Source organism: Suricata suricatta, chromosome X, assembly GCF_006229205.1.
Source record: "Suricata suricatta isolate VVHF042 chromosome X, meerkat_22Aug2017_6uvM2_HiC, whole genome shotgun sequence".
Taxonomy (NCBI): Eukaryota; Metazoa; Chordata; class Mammalia; order Carnivora; family Herpestidae; genus Suricata; species Suricata suricatta.
In genome coordinates, this window is record NC_043717.1 from 56,548,058 (window position 1) to 56,567,750 (window position 19,693).

Sequence of the window (19,693 nt, forward strand, 5' to 3'; positions counted from 1 at the left end):
CGGGTTCATTTCAGGATTTCACCAAATACGTAGCCATTGATTACCAAGTTAAAAGAAGAAATAAAAATATGAAGTTCATTAAAATAGTGAAAGGTTTAACTATATAACTATTGTTGACACTTTAAAGTGAGAGTTTCTGCTCTTAATTACTTTTAATTATATTTTGGATTTGCTTTTATTTATGGAACAAAGATTTTCACCAGGAATCCAAAATAATAATTCTTATATTTTAACTGCCTTTAGAACATTAATACCCTACCATCTCTCAAAATCAGTGGGTCTAAAACTAATTGTATCATCTTTCTTTTCCCACCACTCCAACCTCATCCTCGTTTTCTTCTTCTCTCTCTGATAACAGTTAATGGCAACACCATCTATCCACTGGCCCAGGCCAGAATTTTAAGTCATAGTCATCTCCTTTACTCTCTATAATCTCCTTACTAATTTTTGCCCTCCCAGATGTATCTTAGAACTGCCCCTTTCTCTTTACTCTCAGTATTCATCTCTTAATTCAGATATTCTATATACCACTATTGCAATTGCAATTGTCTCCTAACTGATCTCCTATCCTGTGTCACTCCATTCCACTCCCACACATCTTCTACAGTGTCTCCAGAATGATTCTTCTCTAAAACGCTAATACAATCATGTCATTCCCCTGCTTACCTTTTTCGTGGCTCTCTATTACCTATAGGATAAATTACCGTTATTGGCATAAATGGGGCATAAAGTAGACCCCATAGCAAATCAGTTTCCTAATTCTCTAGCTTTATCATCTTTGTCTACTTTATACATTTGTCTGGAATTCCTGCCTCATACATTCTTGCTAATTTCTGTTTGTTCTTTTACATTCAGGTCTTATTTCCCCAAGAAGGCTTTTCTGACCCATATTCCCAGGGATAAATACATGTCTGTTTTCTGTATTTTCTATGCTAATATTGCTCCCTGTGACTGTGTCATGCTCACCTTTGTGTCTTGAGAATCCCAGTTCCTGGCACATGTAGTAGGTGCTTGATAAATATTAGTTGTTCAGTGTTTACCTTTATATAACTCACTGCTGCAAAGAACTACTTTTCTATCTGTTTACTCTTATAACAACCCTCGAGGATTATACGGCATATTTTCCAATTTTTCAGATGGTAGAATTAATGAATATGGTTGACTGATAAGTGGAGAATTAACATTGGAACTCAAACCTTTTGACTCCCAACCCAGTGAGTGTGTGTGTGCACATGTGTTGTGTGTATGACTAAACCATTAGTTTTTTTAAAAAATGTCATCCAAAGATATGAGTGCAGTCATGGTAGTAAATTATATACAGTAGCTGAGCTTTAAGAATAGAATCATTTTTATCATTGAATCAGGCAAAATAATAAAGACTCCTTATTTTGAATAAAAAAAGTAATACTAGGCTGTAGGGATTTAGAAGGATATAGGAGTATATGCTACAAAATCCTATCATATTGCCTTTAATCACAAATTAGTATATTTATATCTTTTCTTCTAAACAAAGTTATTTTAATTAAACATCTTAAAATTTAAACTTCATATCACCTTTTCTGCTGCTGATCCTGTTTTCTTTATTATCTTTTGAATTGATAGACAGTGAAGTATTGGAATAACTTGTGAAGGGAGATTGTAGGAAAGAGTTGTTTGTGCTCTGTTGTGAAATTCTAGGGTGTGTTTGTCCATGTGTATGTTTCAAATGCCTAATCGGAACATGACTCATATACACCTACATATAAGTTTATCATTCCTATAAATACAGAAGATTTTTAAAAATTCTTTCCAAAGAGAGTAGTAAAGATGAGAACTAATAGAGAAACTCCATTTGGTTGAATTATTTGTCCCATTCTTCCGGAATGTGGCATGCTGATTGCTATTTTTTAAGTTCTAGGTCATGAAATTGAATTAAACTGACTTTTGAAATTCTCTTCCAAAAGGTTTCACTGGAAGAAAAAAATGCAACTATTATTTATGACCCTAAACTACAGACTCCAAAGACCCTCGAGGAAGCTATCGATGACATGGGCTTTGATGCTGTTCTCCACAATCCTAACCCAGTACCTGTTTTAACTGACACTGTGTTTCTGACTGTTGCTGCTTCACTGGCTCTGCCCTGGGACCATATCCAAAGCACATTGCTCAAGACCAAGGGTGTGACAGACATTAAAATTTCCCCTCAGCAAAGAACTGTAGTGGTGACAATAATCCCTTCTATAGTGAATGCCAATCAGATAATAGAGATGCTTCCGGATCTCAGTTTAGATATTGGAACTCTGGAGAACAAGTCAGGAACTTGTGAAGATTATAGTATGGCTCAAGTAGGTGAAGTCATGCTGAAGATGAAAGTAGAAGGAATGACCTGCCATTCATGCACCAGCACTATTGAAGGAAAAATTGGGAAGCTTCAAGGTGTTCAGCGAATTAAAGGTAATATATCTGGTGGTATTTGCTTGGTTGTTTTGTAAGGCTTAACTTTATTTTGGCCTTTTAAGTTTTTTTTTCCCTCTTGAGCATGGGTTTTTAATCCATGGGACTAGAATGCTGACTGCTTCATTGAAGTCTCAGGTACAGTGTGCTTATTCCAAGGATTAATGTGGGTAAGCTAATGATTATAATTAAAAGCTACATGAGTTTTGAACTGGCAGAAAAGGTAGCTGGTGTGGCAGTGCATGGAGTTCAGTGTTTTGAACACAACATGCCTGGAGTCCTTTCTATCTCTAATCTATTTCTGTTCAGGCATGCAGAAACTTGGAGACCATAGATATAGTGGTCATATTTTTTTACTTTTTTCTAGTCTATGTCAGTAACATTTTATGAAGAGAACAGAATTATCTTAAGAAAATCTAATGACAGTGAAGACAGAAGCAATTTTATGTGGTATTAATTTTTTTTAAACATTTATTTACTTTTGAGAGATGGAGTGTGAGCAGGGGAGGGCAGTGAGAGAGGGAGACACAGAAGCTGAAGCAGGCTTCAGGATCCAAGCTGTCATCCCAGAGCTCAATGCAGGGCTTGAACTCACGAATGTGAGATCATGACCTGAGGTGAAGTCAGCCGCTTAACCAACTGAGCCACCCAGGCGCCCCAATGTGGTATTGATTTGAAAACTACAGAATGTTTTCTGAAGTGGCCTAAGAATAGCTGAACTAAATATTTCTCTTTTCATTAACTAGTCTCCCTGGACAACCAAGAAGCTACTATTGTTTATCAACCTCATCTTATCTCAGCAGAGGAAATAAAAAAGCAGATTGAAGCTGTGGGCTTTCCAGCATTCATCAAAAAACAGCCCAAGTACCTCAAATTGGGAGCTATTGATATAGAACGTCTAAAGAATACACCAGTCAAATCCTCAGAAGGATCACAGCAAAGGAGTCCATCATATAGCAGCGATTCAACAGTCACTTTCATTATAGATGGCATGCATTGTAAATCATGTATGTTAAATATTGAAAGTGCTTTATCTACACTCCACTATGTAAGCAGCATTGTAGTTTCTTTAGAGAATAGATCTGCCATAGTAAAGTACAATGCAAGCTCAGTCACTCCAGAAACCCTGAGAAAAGCAATAGAGGCCCTATCACCAGGGCAATATAGAGTTAGTATTACAAGTGAAGTTGAGAGTACTTCAAACTCTCTGTCCAGCTCATCTCTTCAAAAGATTCCTTTAAACACAGTTAGTCATCCTCTCACTCAAGAAACTGTGATAAACATTGGTGGTATGACTTGTAATTCTTGTGTGCAGTCTATTGAAAGTGTCATATCAAAAAAGGCAGGTGTAAAATCCATACGAGTATCTCTTGCAAATGGCAATGGGACTGTTGAGTATGATCCTCTACTAACTTCTCCAGAAACATTGAGAGAAGCAATAGAAGACATAGGATTTCATGCTGCCTTGTCAGGTAATTATTACTTTTTTCTCAGATTCCCCTAATATTTTTTATCTCCTAATTTGGATTCTTTGGTTTTCATCAATAATAATGGGTAATGGGCACTGCAATTCCAGTTTTTGAAAGTAAATCTTATAGAGGTAGACAGTGGTGTATACAAAGATGCCTATGGATGTTTGAATAATTATCTATAATATTTAGAAACTAGAAACTTTATATCATGATACATCCATATGATGAAATGCTATGAAGCCATAAAAAATTACAGTAGTAAAGATACTTAATGCCACAGGAAACTGAGATATTTTGTTAAATGAAAAAATAAAAGCTAAAAATCTGTATATTCAAAATATGATCAAAATGTTATAAACACATGTTAAGGATTTATTCCAAGTATATATTATTTATGTATATGAGTGAATAAAATTCCTCGTAGGACATGAACCAAAATTTTAAAAGTGGTTATTATATGAGTGGTAGGATAAAGGTGGTAGTTTTTCAATTGTGCTTTCCTATGTGTTTTAAGTTTTATGTGACAAGGATATATGTATATATGATGGGAGAAGCAAATGCTATTTTAAAAAGAAAAGGTAGAAATAAATAATAGCACTTTAACTGTAATTTTAAATTTAGGCATTCAAATGAAACTGACTCTAGAACTGCCTCAAAGTCTTGCTCTTTCCTGACAGCTCTTACCTTGAACTAGAGCCCAAAATGCATAGTGCATGTAATTTGCCTATGTGAACTTGTTTTATTTATTTATTTATTATTTATTTATTTATTTTTAATGTTTATTTATGCCTGAAGGAGAGACTGTGTGAGTGGGGGAGGGGCAGAGAGAAAAGGAGAACCAAAAATTTATTTATTTATTTTTAATGTTTATTTATGCCTGAAGGAGAGACAATGTGAGTGGGGGAGGGGCAGAGAGGAAAGGAGAAACAGCACAGAGCCCGATGGGGGGCTCGAACCCATGAACTGTGAGATCATGATCTGAGCTGAAGTTGGAATCTTAACTGACTGAGCCACCCAGGTGCCCCAACTTGTTGTTTTAAACCAGAATATAACCTAGCTTTGAATTAAACTGGAAAGGCCCTAATGAAATTTCTTGCTGTAAATAAAATAGAAAAGTTGTATAGCTAATTTCTAGACCACGTTATTAACTTCTTCAGTTCTGATGAGAATGAAGAATATCAAATAGCAATATTCTTTTATCAAGCTAAAACTGAGAAGCATAAAAGTTATATTAAACACATGCCCAAATTACTATGGCAGATGAATGTGAGTGGAAGAGGACCCAGAGACATACTAAATATTCTTAATTTTTATATTCAGGACAAATGGTAGAAATTGTAGAATTCTCACTTTTTATTTTATTTTATTTTAATTTTTTTAAAGTTTGGAACTAACTTTCTCTTACATTTATTTATTTTTGAGAGACAGAGACAGAGCATGAACAAGGGAGGAGCAGAGAGACAAAGAGACACAGAATTCAAAGCATGCTCGGGGCTCTGAGCTAGCAGTCTGCACAGAGCCTGACATGGGGCATGAACCCACGAACCGTGAGATCATGACTTGAGCTGAAGTCAGATACTCAACCGATTGAGCCACCCAGGCGCCCCAAATTCTCACTTTTTAATGTCAAGATATAGTTTATATGTCATAAAATTCACCCTTAATTTTTTTTTTAATTAGACAGAGAGTCAGAGAAAGGGGCAGGGGGAGAAAGAGAGAGTCGCAAGCAGGCTGCATGCTCAGCATAGAGCCCCATGCACAGCTCAATTCCGTGACCCTGGGATCATGACCTGAGCCAAAAAATCAAGAGTCAGACACCTAACTGACTAAGCAACCCAGGCACCCAAGAATTCGCCCTTTGAAAGTATACAGTCTAGTGGTTCTTAGTATATTCAGAGTTTTGCAGCTATTATCAGTATCTAATTTTATAACATTTATATCACCAGCAAAAGAAACCCTTTACCTATTAGCAGTCACTCCTCATTTCCCCTCTCCATACCTCAGCCCCTGTTATCTGTTCTATTTTTTGTCTTTACGAATTTGACAACTCCAGGTACCATATAAGAATTCTGATGTCTTCCTTCGTATGTTAGGGTCCTTTTATACTTAGCTGCTTTCAGAATTCTCTTTATCCTTATATTTTGCCAGTTACACTATGATATGTCATGCTGAAGATCAATTCAAGTTATATCTGAGGGGAGTTCTCTGTGCCTCTTGGATTTCAATGTCTGTTTCCTTCTTCATATTGGGGAAGTTCTCAGCTATAATTTGTTCTATTACCCCTTCAGCTGCTTTCTCTCTCTTTTTCTTCTTTGGGAATTCCTGTGATATGGATGTTGTTCTGTTTGATTGCATCACTCAGTTCTAGAATTCTCCTTTCGTGCTCCTGTATCAATTTCTCTCTCTTTTGCTTGGCTTCCTCTTTTGCTATAACTGTGTCTTCTAATTCACATATTCTCCTCTCTGCCTCTTCACTCGTATAGTGGCCACCTCCATTTTATTATGCACTTTATGTATAGAATTTTTAAATTAGTCACAACTATTTTTAAGGTCCATAGTCTTTGTAGCAATAGCATCTCTGGTGTCTTCCATGCCTTTTTCAAGCTCAGCAATTAATTTTATGTCTATTGTTCTATATTCTTGGTCAGATATGTTGCTTGTATCTGTTTTGACCAGTTCTTTTGCTGTCACTTCTTTCTGGAATTTCTTTAGAGGAGAGTTCTTCTGTATAGTCGTTTTGCCAGCTTTGTGTCTCTTGTCAGTTTTGTAAGCTTGTTACACACTCTGCACCTGCGAATACTGTTACATTAATGGAGGCCTGTCCAGGGCCTGTCTGTTTGGAAGTGTTCTTTTAATTGTGTTCCTTGGTCTCTTTTGTAGAGACTTTGGTTATTTTATTTCCCTACTCGTAGTAATATTTGGGACTCTCCACCATGTGTACTTTGGCTTGTTTCTTGAGGTAGCCCTGGAAAGGGAAACAGAAACAGAGAAGAAGAGCACACAAATGCACAAACAAATCAAATAAATAAGCAATCCAAAAGGGGGAAAAAGAGCAAACAATCCCAAAAGAAAAATAACAAACACAAAGGACAGTCTAAAAGTATCAAACCAGAAATACCAGCAACAGATGAAGAGCAGGGTAGAGGTAGTGCTTTTGGAAAAGCATATACAAAGAGACAAATGGCAGGGGTGCCTAGAAAGAGAAATTGAACATTGACCAGGCAGAGAGACTAAAAGGCTTCATTCAGGTGGCAAAGGAGATAAAGGCAGGAGATGAGGGGGACAAAAAAAGAAAGAAGGTAATATTACCTAGAGAATCTATACAGTCTGATTATTTCAAAGAGAGAGAATGGAAGGTAACAATGGAGGTGTAGAATCTGCATCACTCTAATGGATTAATTATGCCTGTTTAATAGCCAGGATACCCAGTCGATAGGAGGGGAGATATAAGAACGAGATGAGGGAAAATGTATCTGAATAGCAAGATTTGATCTAGAGTTAATGATGGCAATGTGTCAGTGCTGATATGGGAGAGGGGCTGTTTCCGCAGCATCTATCCCGGCTCTGGTAAGAAAGAAGCTACGCAGCACAGATGGGCATGGTTTGGTGTAGGCGGGTTTTGCCTCCACTCTGGGTCCTGCAGGCTGCTCCCTGAGTCCCTGTCTTGATGGTACTTGGAAGAAAAATGTCGGACCCCCTTCTCGAACCAGGCATTGCAAATCACTCTTGTGGGTCTGATATCACTGTCGCAGGTGCAGCCAAGGTGGCCGTGGTCTATGTTCCACACACAGCTTCATTTCCAGGTCTTACTCCGTGCACATTAATGATACTGCCCGAAATGTAATCCTGCAAGCCGGAGCACTTCCTAGCAGGGGATTGAGTAGGGGACTGGTTCCTGCTGATGCCGAACGTGTCTTTCATAGCATTTATTCTGGAGGGTATTTCTTGGACTGCGGCACCCAGCCCAAAGAAAGCTCTGCAGTTAGATATGGGATCTTTCTCCGAAAGTCCTGCAGTTAGGGATGTGCTGATAGGATCCCTCTCGGTCCCAGCTGGGTTTTTTCTCTTCTCCAGGGACCATTCTAAGTTTCCCCAGCCACTCTTATTCTTCCCTTTGTCTCTCCACAGAGGGGGTTCCCTCTCCTCTGTGCCTTTGTGTTCCGGCCTGTTTTTATCTTTTCCAGTTCACAGTCATGCACCTATGAGGCTGTCTTCTTAGTGGACTCAGTCTCTTTTCCTCCCAGACTCTTGTGATTCAAAGTCCTTTGCCTGCAGCCCTTCTTTGTTTGAGAGATGCGGGTAGGATTTTTTTTTTTTTTTTTTTTTTTTGGTCCAAGGGGAATAAATAACAAGTTAGATAGGTACCTGGAAATTTCCACATCACCTCTTTTCCTCCTTATCGCTGCAAGAGAGTTTAAAATCTTGAGCTTCTTTGCAGGTCCACAAATGTGCTGGAGAGAATAACTTTTCCTTTCTTGGAGGTGATTAACACTTCAGTGGATAAACTAAAACAGAATAGCAGATTTTCTGAGATTGCAGGGGAATTTCTGGATGACAGGATCTTCCAATTGTTCCACAGTGCATAGACATTCTGTGGAGAGATTTTCCAAATATTCCTTTGCACAAAATGAAGGTTACTGCTGACTTTGTCTTTTCTTCCATTGTCCCCAAAGACGTTTTAATTTAAAAAATACTATAGAGGCACCTGGGTGGCTCAGTCGGTTAAGCGACTGACTCAGCTCAGGTCATGATCTCATGGTTTGTGGGTTTGATCGCCATGTCAGGCTCTGTGTTGACAGCTAAGAGCCTGGGGCCTGAATTGGTTTCTGTGTGTCCCTCTTCTCTCTGCGTTTCGCCTGTTTGTACTCTGTGTCTTTCTCAGTCTCTCAAAAATAAGTAAACATTAAAATTTTTTCATTAGAAAATAAAAAATACTATGTATAAGTGTTTAAAATTCAAACATTACAGAACTGTCTTTAGAGAAAATGTGTTTGTCTGTAATTCTATTCCTGCCTTATCCCCATTCCCCGGAAGTAGCCACCATTATTAATATTTTGGCATGTAGCCTCCCAGATTTTCATATGCATAGTCTCATATATACATGTTTACAAAATCTTTCTAGATGACATCATACTGCAATGCTGTTTCATAAATTGATGTTTTGTTCCACTTACTACATCATGGATTGCTTTAATGGTAGTATGCAAATCATTAACATGATAAAAATTCATTATAAAAATAAGAGCTGTCCATTAACAAACTATTCTCTATCTGGGGTTTGCAGTAGAGAAAATGGCTAGAAGAACTTGGTATAAGCAAAGTATCGTTTATTCAGTTAGTTCCGATCCAGAGAACTGGGATGGGCAGAATTTGAATTGAAGTCACTTCCTAGAAAGTGTAAAGATAATGGTGCTGAGAGCTCTAGGTCCATGCTGGTTTTAAAGGAATGGATGGGCAGTACCTGGAGGCGTGGATGGTGATGAATGACAAGGATGCGGCTAAAGAATATCTTAAATGAAAATAATCTTGCCCTGTTTACCAGATACAAACGAGCCATTGGTAATAATAGCTCAGACCTCATCAGAAATGCCACTTTTGACCTCAACTAATGAATTTTATACTAACATGACGACGGCAATTCATGATGCAGAGGCAAAGACTTCATCTAAGTGTTACATACAGGTCACTGGTATGACTTGTGCTTCCTGTGTAGCAAACATTGAACGGAATTTAAGACGAGAAGAAGGTGAGACACTTTTGAAGCCTGTTATTTTGTGTGCTGAATTGAAGACCGTGTTTTTTTGATCTTTCAGGTGTTTAGTAACAATTTTTGTGATTCTTGCCAAGACCTTTTGAAGTCCTTCGTATCAGTGATGTGCAGGACAACCTTGATTCTCTAACAGCCAGTTCTTGTGTTCGGTTCCTTTAGATATAGTTCCTATCTTGTTTACCTCATGATCACATTTTAATTTCAATGAAATGTGTCGGAAAATAGCAGAAAGAAATATATGTTTGTTTACTATTTTCTGTGGAGCTTGGCTGCAATGGATTTCAAGAAAAACATGTAAATTTTCTGATTAAGCTATGCTTAAAAATAACTACAGTCCGTAAGTTTCAATATTATTATACTTGAACCAACCACCAGACCAAAACCAAGTTTGTTTAGAATTATAGTATTCTCTCCCAAGAGTATGATCTCTGATCTTTGCAGTAAAAATGTTAAAAAGTTACTCAATGTTGTCTACAAATTTTAATGCTGGGTTACAAAATCTTAGAAAATTTAGAGCATACTTTATGTTTTATTCAGTCACACCCAGGTGCTTTACCTAATAAATTTGCACTCATATTAATATAAGACTTCACACTGTGGCATAAGGTTTATTAGCCATAGATATATGCAGTTATGTTTAATGAAACTGAAGTCACAGGTTTGGTACTTTGGCAGCCCTAGCCCCAGGTTTCTTTTTTTTTTTTTAATGTTTATTTATTTACTTATTTATTTATTTTTAAATGTTTTATTTATTTTTTATACAGAGAGAGACAGAGCATAAGAGGGGGAGGGGCAAAGAGAAGGAGACACAGAACTGGAAGCAGGCTCCAGGCTCTGAGCTAGCTGTCAGCACAGACCCTGACGCGGGGCTCGAACCCATGAATGTGAGATCTGACCTGAGCTAAAGTCAGAGGCTTAACCGACTGAGCCACCCAGGCGCCCCTGTTTATTTATTTTTGAAGGGGAGAGAGAGGGAGAGAGAGAGAGAGAGAGAGAGAGAGAATGAGAGAATGAAAGAATGAGAGAATGAGAGAATGAGCAGAGAGGGGAGACACAGAATCTGAAGCAGACTCCAGGCTCTGAGCTGTCAGCCCAGAGCCCGACGTGGGGCTCAAAGTCACAAGCTGTGAGATCATGACCTGAGCTGAAGTCGGATGCTCAACTGACTGAGCCACCCAGGTGCCCCTAACCCCAGGTTTTTGTTAGTCACAAGGGACAAATAATTAAGATTAGTATCAGCTTATTCCCTCTATTGTGGAGAAATAACTCAGAATATATAATAATAATACAGGCCTGTGGCCCATAGAATCACATTTTATATAAAGGCCAGAATATTACAACAAAATGTATGTTATACAGAGCCAATTCCATTATTAACCTTATCTGTATTACATCATATTTGCATGTTATTTCAGTCTCCATTCTATCTAGTTAGATTCCAGTTGAGGCTAAAGCTTATCTTACACTTTAATTGATTAAAACAGGAAAGGAGGGAGGTTGCAAACATATGAAAGCAAAAGTTTGTAAGGTTCATGTTTAATTTCAGAAAGAACTATGTTTGGCATTTCAGAAATAGCCTTTTTCATGAGACAAGCAATGCTTATACCAATTATGAATATTTTTTAAAAATCCATTGTGCTGATTCTTCCAGTTACTCCTCACTCTTCCTTTTACCACCTCTTTACCCAATTAGGAATACCATTGGCATAGCTGGGGTCACTATATTCACTTTTTTACAATCAAGTAACACTGGTCATCTCTAAATTTAGTTTGCATTATATTTTTTAAAATGAATAGAGTTCTAATTATAGTTTAAAGTAAGACTTTAAACAATTATCCATAATTTGTGTAAGTATGAAACCTATTTTTGAAAAGTCAGATTTTCCCTTCTATTTCTATTTGGCTATAGATTACATCCAACTGAAGCAAAGATTTTTCCTACTTTCTCTATACCCTACTCTTATTACTGACACTTTCCTATGAACTGATCCTCTGAATTATTTGGTTTCCACAAAGCCCAGAGTGTAAGTACTTTATATAGAAAACTTAGATTATATAGGTACTTTGTTTACTTATTAAAACTATTATTAAATTAGAATTCTTCTCTCTTCTTTTTATCAAACCCCAGAGTTGACCTATGGACTGTTGATCTCCATTCCCTATCAGGTAGCCACCAAGTGCCACAGATCCCTAGAAAGAGCTGTCATTTCTGCTATGCAGAATTAATTTTCTTCATAGCAATGACAGCAATAGCTAGCCTACAAAATTTGGCTGGTTGTTAATAAATGCTTGCATGAGAGAACAGGATGACTGCCATAAAATGAACTCCTTTGTTCTGTTAACAAGTTGTATGGCACTTTTTTCTTAGGAATAAGAGCACTGTATATTATTGTATGCCAGACAGCAAAATTGGTTAATTTTAAGAAATGACTATTATTTGATAGTTATAATGTGCATGTTTGTACATTCTTGGATTCCTTACTATAATTGCAGTGATTTCCTTAAGTGCATGAGTCCCTTTCTCTAGGTCTTATTAGTTTCTACAAATGCTTTATATTTACGTGTTAAGGTCTCAACGTATTGCAATTCATGGTCTGATATGGATCCCAAGTCAAAAAAAACAAACTATGTTAAACTAATAAACAGTTGTAAGACAATTCTGGAAATGTGAATTCTGCATGGATATTTAGTGATATTGAGGACTTACTTCAGGTGTGATAATGGTATTGTGGGTTTTTTTTTAAGGAGACGAGTCTATCTTTTAGAGATACATATTTAAGTATCTATGTATGAAATGATATATTATCTGGGTTTTACTTGAAAATCATCAGAGTAGAGTACAGGAAGTAAGAGGATAAGGATATTGATGAAACAATATCAGCTCCAGTATTATTGGTAATTGTTGAAACTGGGTGATGGTTATATCAAGTTTCTTATGTTATTCTCTCTTTTGTGTGTGTGTGTGTGTGTGTGTGTGTGTATATATATATGTGTGTATATATATATATATATATATATATATGTAGTGGAAATTTTCTGTAATAAAAAGTTTCAGAAAATAAGGCCCCTTTCAGCTAGTTTTGTTTGGTTTAGGTTCAAGGTTGTATAAAAGTTAAGTAATAAATTTCTCTAGATTCATTTCAATTTTTTCATAAATGAAAAAAACTATGATTACATTCCTCTTTCTTTAAGGATATTATCTCAATTATTTTTCTTATCATTGCTTTCAGGAATATATTCTGTACTTGTGGCTCTGATGGCTGGCAAGGCAGAAGTAAGATATAATCCTGCTGTTATACAACCCCCAATGATAGCTGAGTTCATCCGAGAGCTGGGATTTGGAGCCACTATGATAGAAAATGCTGATGAAGGAGATGGTGTTTTGGAACTTGTTGTAAGTGATCATTTTTGTTTAATTAATAAAATTTCCAGGAAAAACTCTGGGGGAGTTTTCAGAAAATAGTTCCAAAGATATTTAAGGGTTGGGAAAATAAAGCATAAAAGGAAAATTAAGGAAACTGGAAAATAGAAGGATAAGATATGACTTAATGGTAGCCTTTAAGTGTGGAATTTAAGAAATAATCATATGTTCATTGAGTACCAACAAAAAAGAATTAGGTTTGAATAAATAAATAAAAATCAATTTTCAAAATATAGTATGATTTCTATCTAGTAGCATAGAAAAGAAGAAATTTCAGATGTATTGAAGACTGAAATTTTATAAATGAAGTCATAAAACTAGGTGGAAGGCATATTGGTGTACAATGGTCATTTTCTCCAATGCAACAAATTGAGTTTTATTTGTATATCTTAAACAATTAAAACAAAGAATTTAACCCTGTACCAAAATTAGTATTAGATCAATCAAAAATTTGAATGTAAAAAATTAAACCGTGATATTACAAGGGAAATATTTAGTGCCCTTTTCCCAGTACTTTAGTATAAAAACTTCAGACATCAGGAAAATCAAACGAATTGTACAGTGGACACCCTTATATACACCACCTAGATTCTCTATTAACATTTTAATGTATTTGTTTTACTATACATAAGTCTTTTAATCCATTGTGTGAATAATTTTAGATTCACAAAGTTGCAAAAATAGTAGGGAGTATCTATGAAGCTTCTACCCAGCTTTTCTCAATAACATCGAATCTATAACTTAAAAATAATATTAGCGTTGAAATGGCCTTTCTAAATATCATACAAACCCAAAAAGAAACTATTGTTAAATTCATGTACATAAAAATTTCTTTTTGGATGGAAAAACACCATAAACAAAGTCAAAAGATGGGTAAAATAATTTATTTCTTATCATAGATGAAGGTTAATTTTCTTAATATACAAAGAACTGTTGTAAATCAATTAGAACCAGCAACCCAAAAGAAAGATAGTAAAGGATATGAATGAACTGACACTTCACAGAAAATAAAAAAACATTACCACTTTAAACACGTGAAAAGATGTTCACCTTCACTTGTTATAAGAATAAAGCAAATTAAAACTGCTTTGAAATGCCTTTTTCTACCTATTAAATTGGTAAAGGTGAAAAACAATTTTGTTAACACTGTGTGATATCTCATATATTGCAGGTGGAAGGTCAATTGATAATAAGCTCTTAACAGGGGAATTAGGCAATATTTATCAAGAGTAAAATAGTACATACCCTTTGCCTTTTATAGGAAGTTATCCTACAGACATAGTTGCATATGTATGAAATGACATGTGTGCAAAGATGTTCATTATAGTATTTGCGGGGGAAGCTCAAGAGGAGGAGATGGGGAAAGGGGCAAAGGGAGACAGACAGAGGGAGAGAGAATTTCAAGCAGTCTCCATGCTCAGTGAGGAGCCCAATGGGATGCTTAATCCTATGACCCTGGCATCATGACCTGAGCCTAAATGAAGACTTGGACACTCATCTGACTGAGCTACCCAGGTGCCCCATGACTTAATTAATTAATTTTTAGAGCAAGAGACACAGAGTGGGAGTTGGGTAGAGGAGCAGAGGGAGAGAGAGAATCTTAAGCAGGTTCCATGCTTATGTGCAGAGCCCAACGGAGGACTCAATCCTACAACCCTGGGATTATGACCTGAGATGAAGTCATGAGTCGGGTACTAAACCAGCTGAGGCACCCAGGCACCCCTTGTATTTCTTAGTATGGCAAAAGATAGGAAAAATCTAAGTGTCAATCACCGGGAACTAGATACATAAATTATGATAAGTCTATGCAGTGAGATACAAAGCAGCTATTAAAAAGAATGGATAGGTTTTTATTTTTTATTTATTAAAAAAATTTTTAAGATTTTATTTTTAAGTAATTTCTACACCCAACATGGGGTGTGAGCTGCACGCTCCACCAACTGATCCAGGCAGGCACCCCCATGGGCTTTTGTTTTTTAAAGACTTCCAAAAATTAATAGCTTTATTGAAATATTATTCATATACCATAAAACTCATGCTTTTAAAGTATACAGGTCAGTGTTTAAAAATTTTTTTTGTGGGAATATCTTTTAGTTTTATTGTGAATTAAAGTAACTTAGTAACTTTTTTTTTATAATAGTTTATTGTCAAATTGGTTTCCATATAACACCCAGTGCTGTTTATTCATTTTGGCGAGAGAGAGAAAAAGAGAGAGACAAAGTGTGCATAGAGGAGGAGCAGAGAGAGAGGGAGACGCAGTACCCAAAGCAGGCTCCAAGCTCTGAGCTGTCAGCATGGAGCCTGAAGCTGGGTTCCAACTCATGAACTATGAGATCATGACCTGAGCCGCAGTTGGATGCTTAACCAACTGAGCCACCCATGCACCCCTAATTCAGTGGTTTTTCAGATCTTCAAAGTTGCAGCTATCACCATATCTAATTTTAAAACTTTTTTGTCAACTCCCCCCAAAAAACCTCATGTTTGTTAGCTCTCACTCCTCATTCTTGATATTAAGCATTTGAGTCTTCTTTCTTTTTTTCCTGGGTCAGTCTAGTCTAGCCAAAAGTTTGTCAGTTTTGTCAGCCTTTTCAGAAAAATAATTTTTGGTTTTGTTAATTTTCTCTATTCTCTCTTTTGTCAATTTCCACTCTAATCTTTAATTTTCTTCCTTTTGCTTGCTTTATGTTTAGTTACCTCTTCTTGTCTGGTATCTTAAGGTAGAAGTTTAGTTCATTTATTTGAGATTTTATTTTTTAATATTGGCATCTACAACTACACATTTCCCTCTATATAACTCTTTTATTTCAGGCCTTATACTTTTCAATTCCAGACTGTCCATTGGGCCTTTTAAATAATCTCTCTCTTTATTGATACTATTTTTGGTGAGACATTGGTTTCATATTTTCCTTTAATTCTTTAGACATGGGGTTTTTTTTAGTTCATTGATTATATTTTAATTACCTGATTTAATATCATTGTCTAGCAAGTCCAATGTCTGGGCTTCCTCAGGGACAGTTTCTATTGATTGCTTTTTCCCCTTTATATGGACCATACTTTCTTGTTTCATCATATGTTTCACAATTGTTTGTTGGAAATATGTGGCAACTCTGGAAATAAGGTTCTTTTTAAAAAAAAATTTTTTTTTACTATTTTTTATTTATTTTTGAGAGACAGCCAGAGCATGAATGGGGTAGGGGCAGAGAGAAAGGGAGGGAGGGGCAGAGCGAGAGAGAGAGAGAGAGACCAGAATCCGAAGCAGGCTTCAGGCTCTGAGCTGTCAGCACAGAGCCTGATGTGGGGCTTGAACCCACAGACTGTGAGATCATGACCTGAGCTAAAGTTGGACGCTTAACCGACTGAGCCACCCAGGCGCCCCTGGAAATAAGGTTCTTTTCCACTCGTCAGGGTTTGTTGTTGTTGCTTTTTGCCATTGTTATTGTTTGTTTAGTGACTTTTATGAAATAATTCTATGAAATCTATATTCTTTGTTATATGTGGCCACTGAAGTTTCTGCTTGATTAACTCAGTGGTCAGCTAATGATTGGACAGAGATTTACTTAAATACTTGGAACCAATAAGTCTCCCAGTCTTTGCTGAGGATCTCTGCATGCTTTCAACACCAAGCTATGCAGTTGTCAATTGCCTTAGTCTTCACTTCCTACTTCTACAGAGCCTAATGGTCAGCCTGAGGTGAGAGGTTAGGACCTTTAGGTCTGAGTATGCATACAATCTTGGACATGTGTACATTCCTATGCGTGCAAATCACCTTCTAGATTTTTAGGAATATCTTTGAGCTCTTATGTATATCTTGCTTCTCAGTTTTTCCTTTTAGGCTTTTTGGTTAGCCTATTGTTTGCCCCAACTGTTATCCTTTGCCTTAGGCAGCCACAAGATTAATTATTACCTTGAATTGTTTTTGACAAATTCTCCTAGGGAATTCACTGAGCTCCAGTAAGGGCAAACACAGATACCTTTGCAAGTGGGATATTTCAGAGAACCATTAGCCAGGTCATATAATACCAGTTCCCTAGGAATGAGGCTTTGAAGGAGCTCCAACTGTTTTCTGCTCTCTCTAGTGGCTTCCCTGATACTGTTTTTCACCCTCACTGGGCTGTTAGTCTTCATGGCCACCACAGAGCTGGAGGGGAGAGGATGAGAATAAAGCAAATTATAATATATATAATAGCACATAGCTTGCTGTTTCATTTCGATTCATCTGATTTTCTTGAATAAATTCTTCCTGGATTGCTGAAAACTTGTTTAATTTCAGTTTCTGAAAAAGTTGATTCTGTTTTTTCCATTTTTCCCATTGTTTTTATGGTGGGGAGAATTTTCAGAGATCTTTACCATTACTGGTATTCTTTCAGTACATATTCTTGAATAAATGCTTTGTTATTTGTTATACTCTTTAATTATTTCCCAGATTCTTTAAATGGTTGTTTTTTTGAAACTTTTGTCCAATTTTATCATTGCTTTTTGGGGAAAGGATTTACTGAGCTCCAAACACAGTCATTCCAGAAGTTCTGCTACTCCATTTTAGAATTTAATACCCAGCTGAACTGTAACCTCACCAAAGACATAAGGCAAAATGCATTTTTAGACAAAAGAATTAACACTTTTATAATCCATTAACCTTCACTAAAGGTGATACTAAAGGCTAAAAAAATCTATAGGGAAGCACAACATTGAATACAACAATCAATAGATGTCAAATCCTCTATCACTGAGTAGTGACAGGAAGAGGGAGACTTAGTGAGGTCCTTTTCTATTCAACCTGTTGCAGCTGGGACCATATCTTTGTTCAGTGTAATTTTATATAAAAATAGCATTCTATTAAACATTTATAAAGCATATTAATAGTGCAGATAAGATCTTGTGTGTTAATCCCATGTTACAAGTCATGTTTAATAGAGGAAAAAGTAAATTTCGGAATAACAAAATCTTTGTCTTTAACAGGTGAGAGGTATGACATGTGCCTCCTGTGTACATAAAATAGAGTCAATCCTCACAAAACACAGAGGGATCTTCTACTGTTCTGTGGCCCTGGCAACCAACAAAGCACATATTAAGTATGACCCAGAAATTATTGGTCCCAGGGATATTATCCATACTGTTGAAGTAAGTGTTAAGACTTTGCATTTCTGTGTTTGTACCTATTCAGTCAGCACTCTGTTGAATCACTTCTGGTTTGTATCAGATAGAGACAGTGAAAAAGATCAGGCCCCTTTGATTACTCGCAATAACATCTGTCTCAAAGTTAATGTGTGTTTACACCCTTTTTTTTCTTGGTGTTTGTCAGGAAGAGTTGGGCAAAGCTAGATAGGCTCTATTAATCAGGAGCAGACTGAAGGTAGAACCACAGATCATTTAAAAATCTTTAGAAATTGGCCATATGTTTTCACTCATATGTGGAACAGGAGATTAACAGAGAACCATGGGGGAGAAGAAGGGGAAAAATAGTTAAGGAAAGGGAAGGAGGCAAATCATAAGAGACTCTTAAATACTGAGAACAAACTGAGGGTTGATGGGGCTGAGGGAGAGGGGAATAGAGGTGATGGGCATGAAGGAGGGCACTTGCTGGATGAGCACTGGGTGTCATATGGAAATCAACTTGACAGTAAAGTATAGAAGAAAAAAAGGATAGGTAGGGTACTACTGCAGTAAATAAACAATACCTTTAAACAAAAAATAAATAAAATATTTAGAAATTGGAAGTAAAGTACAATTTGTTGTAAGAATAATCACTAAGAAAGCAAAGCATCATGCTAGATGCTTTATTGTTTGTTAGGTCAAAGCAAATGATGTAGTATTTGAAAAAATTTGAGTATAGTTGACACAATGATGTTACATTAGTTTTAGGTATACAACATAGTGATTCAACAATCCCATAGTTATGCTCTGCTCACCACAAGTGTAGCTGCCATCTGTCACCATACAATACTACAGCAATACCATTGACTGTATTCCCTGTACTGTGCCTTATATTCCTATGATCTACTCATTCTATAACTGGAAGTCTGTATCTCCCACTCCTCTTCACCCATTTTACCCATTTCCCACCTTCCTCCCCTCTGGCAACCATCAGATTGTTCTCTGTATTTATAGGTCTGATTCTGCTTGCATATGATGTATTTTTAATTTAAAGTAAGAAATTTAAAAGACCAAACTCTTGTCTTGGTAGCAAATTTATCCTGTGATCTTCAATAAATCTTAAGTGGTAGTAGCACATGTGAGAGTGCTTTAAAAGCTTTAATGTGGTATAGCCTTGGTGTTAATCATGATCTGAAGGTATTAATAGTTCAGATAAGATCCTATTAGTATAGGTAGTAATGGATTAACATCTTTGTGAAGCTAGCATTATTAAGTATCTACTTTGAGCCAGTTACCAAGATTGCAAAGCTTCAGCTCTTAATTTAATCCTCACAAAAGTGCTGTCATCTTCATTTTGGTTGCAGAGAAACTCAGTTTGAGGGAAGTTAAGTTACTTGCCCAAAGTCACATAGCTAGTAAGTGTCATAGCTGGGATTTGGGTCTATTCTGACTCCAAATTTCACGGTTGTTTTTTTCTCTGTACTACATTGCCAACAAACATGACAG

The 19,693-nt window shown here is 36.5% G+C and overlaps 1 protein-coding gene across 5 annotated transcripts in view; it reads left to right on the forward strand.

Annotated features, from left to right (window-relative positions):
- Nucleotides 1-19,693, forward strand: part of ATP7A (ATPase copper transporting alpha) — a 164,053-nt gene that overhangs the window by 88,558 nt on the left and 55,802 nt on the right. For all 5 annotated transcript variants that reach the window (XM_029929756.1, XM_029929751.1, XM_029929755.1 and 2 more), the window contains exons 3-7: nucleotides 1,944-2,433; nucleotides 3,180-3,905; nucleotides 9,448-9,651; nucleotides 12,906-13,069; nucleotides 18,053-18,214. In XM_029929756.1, the coding sequence (XP_029785616.1) occupies nucleotides 1,944-2,433; nucleotides 3,180-3,905; nucleotides 9,448-9,651; nucleotides 12,906-13,069; nucleotides 18,053-18,214 (1,746 nt within the window). The remainder of the gene's footprint in view (nucleotides 1-1,943; nucleotides 2,434-3,179; nucleotides 3,906-9,447; nucleotides 9,652-12,905; nucleotides 13,070-18,052; nucleotides 18,215-19,693) is intronic.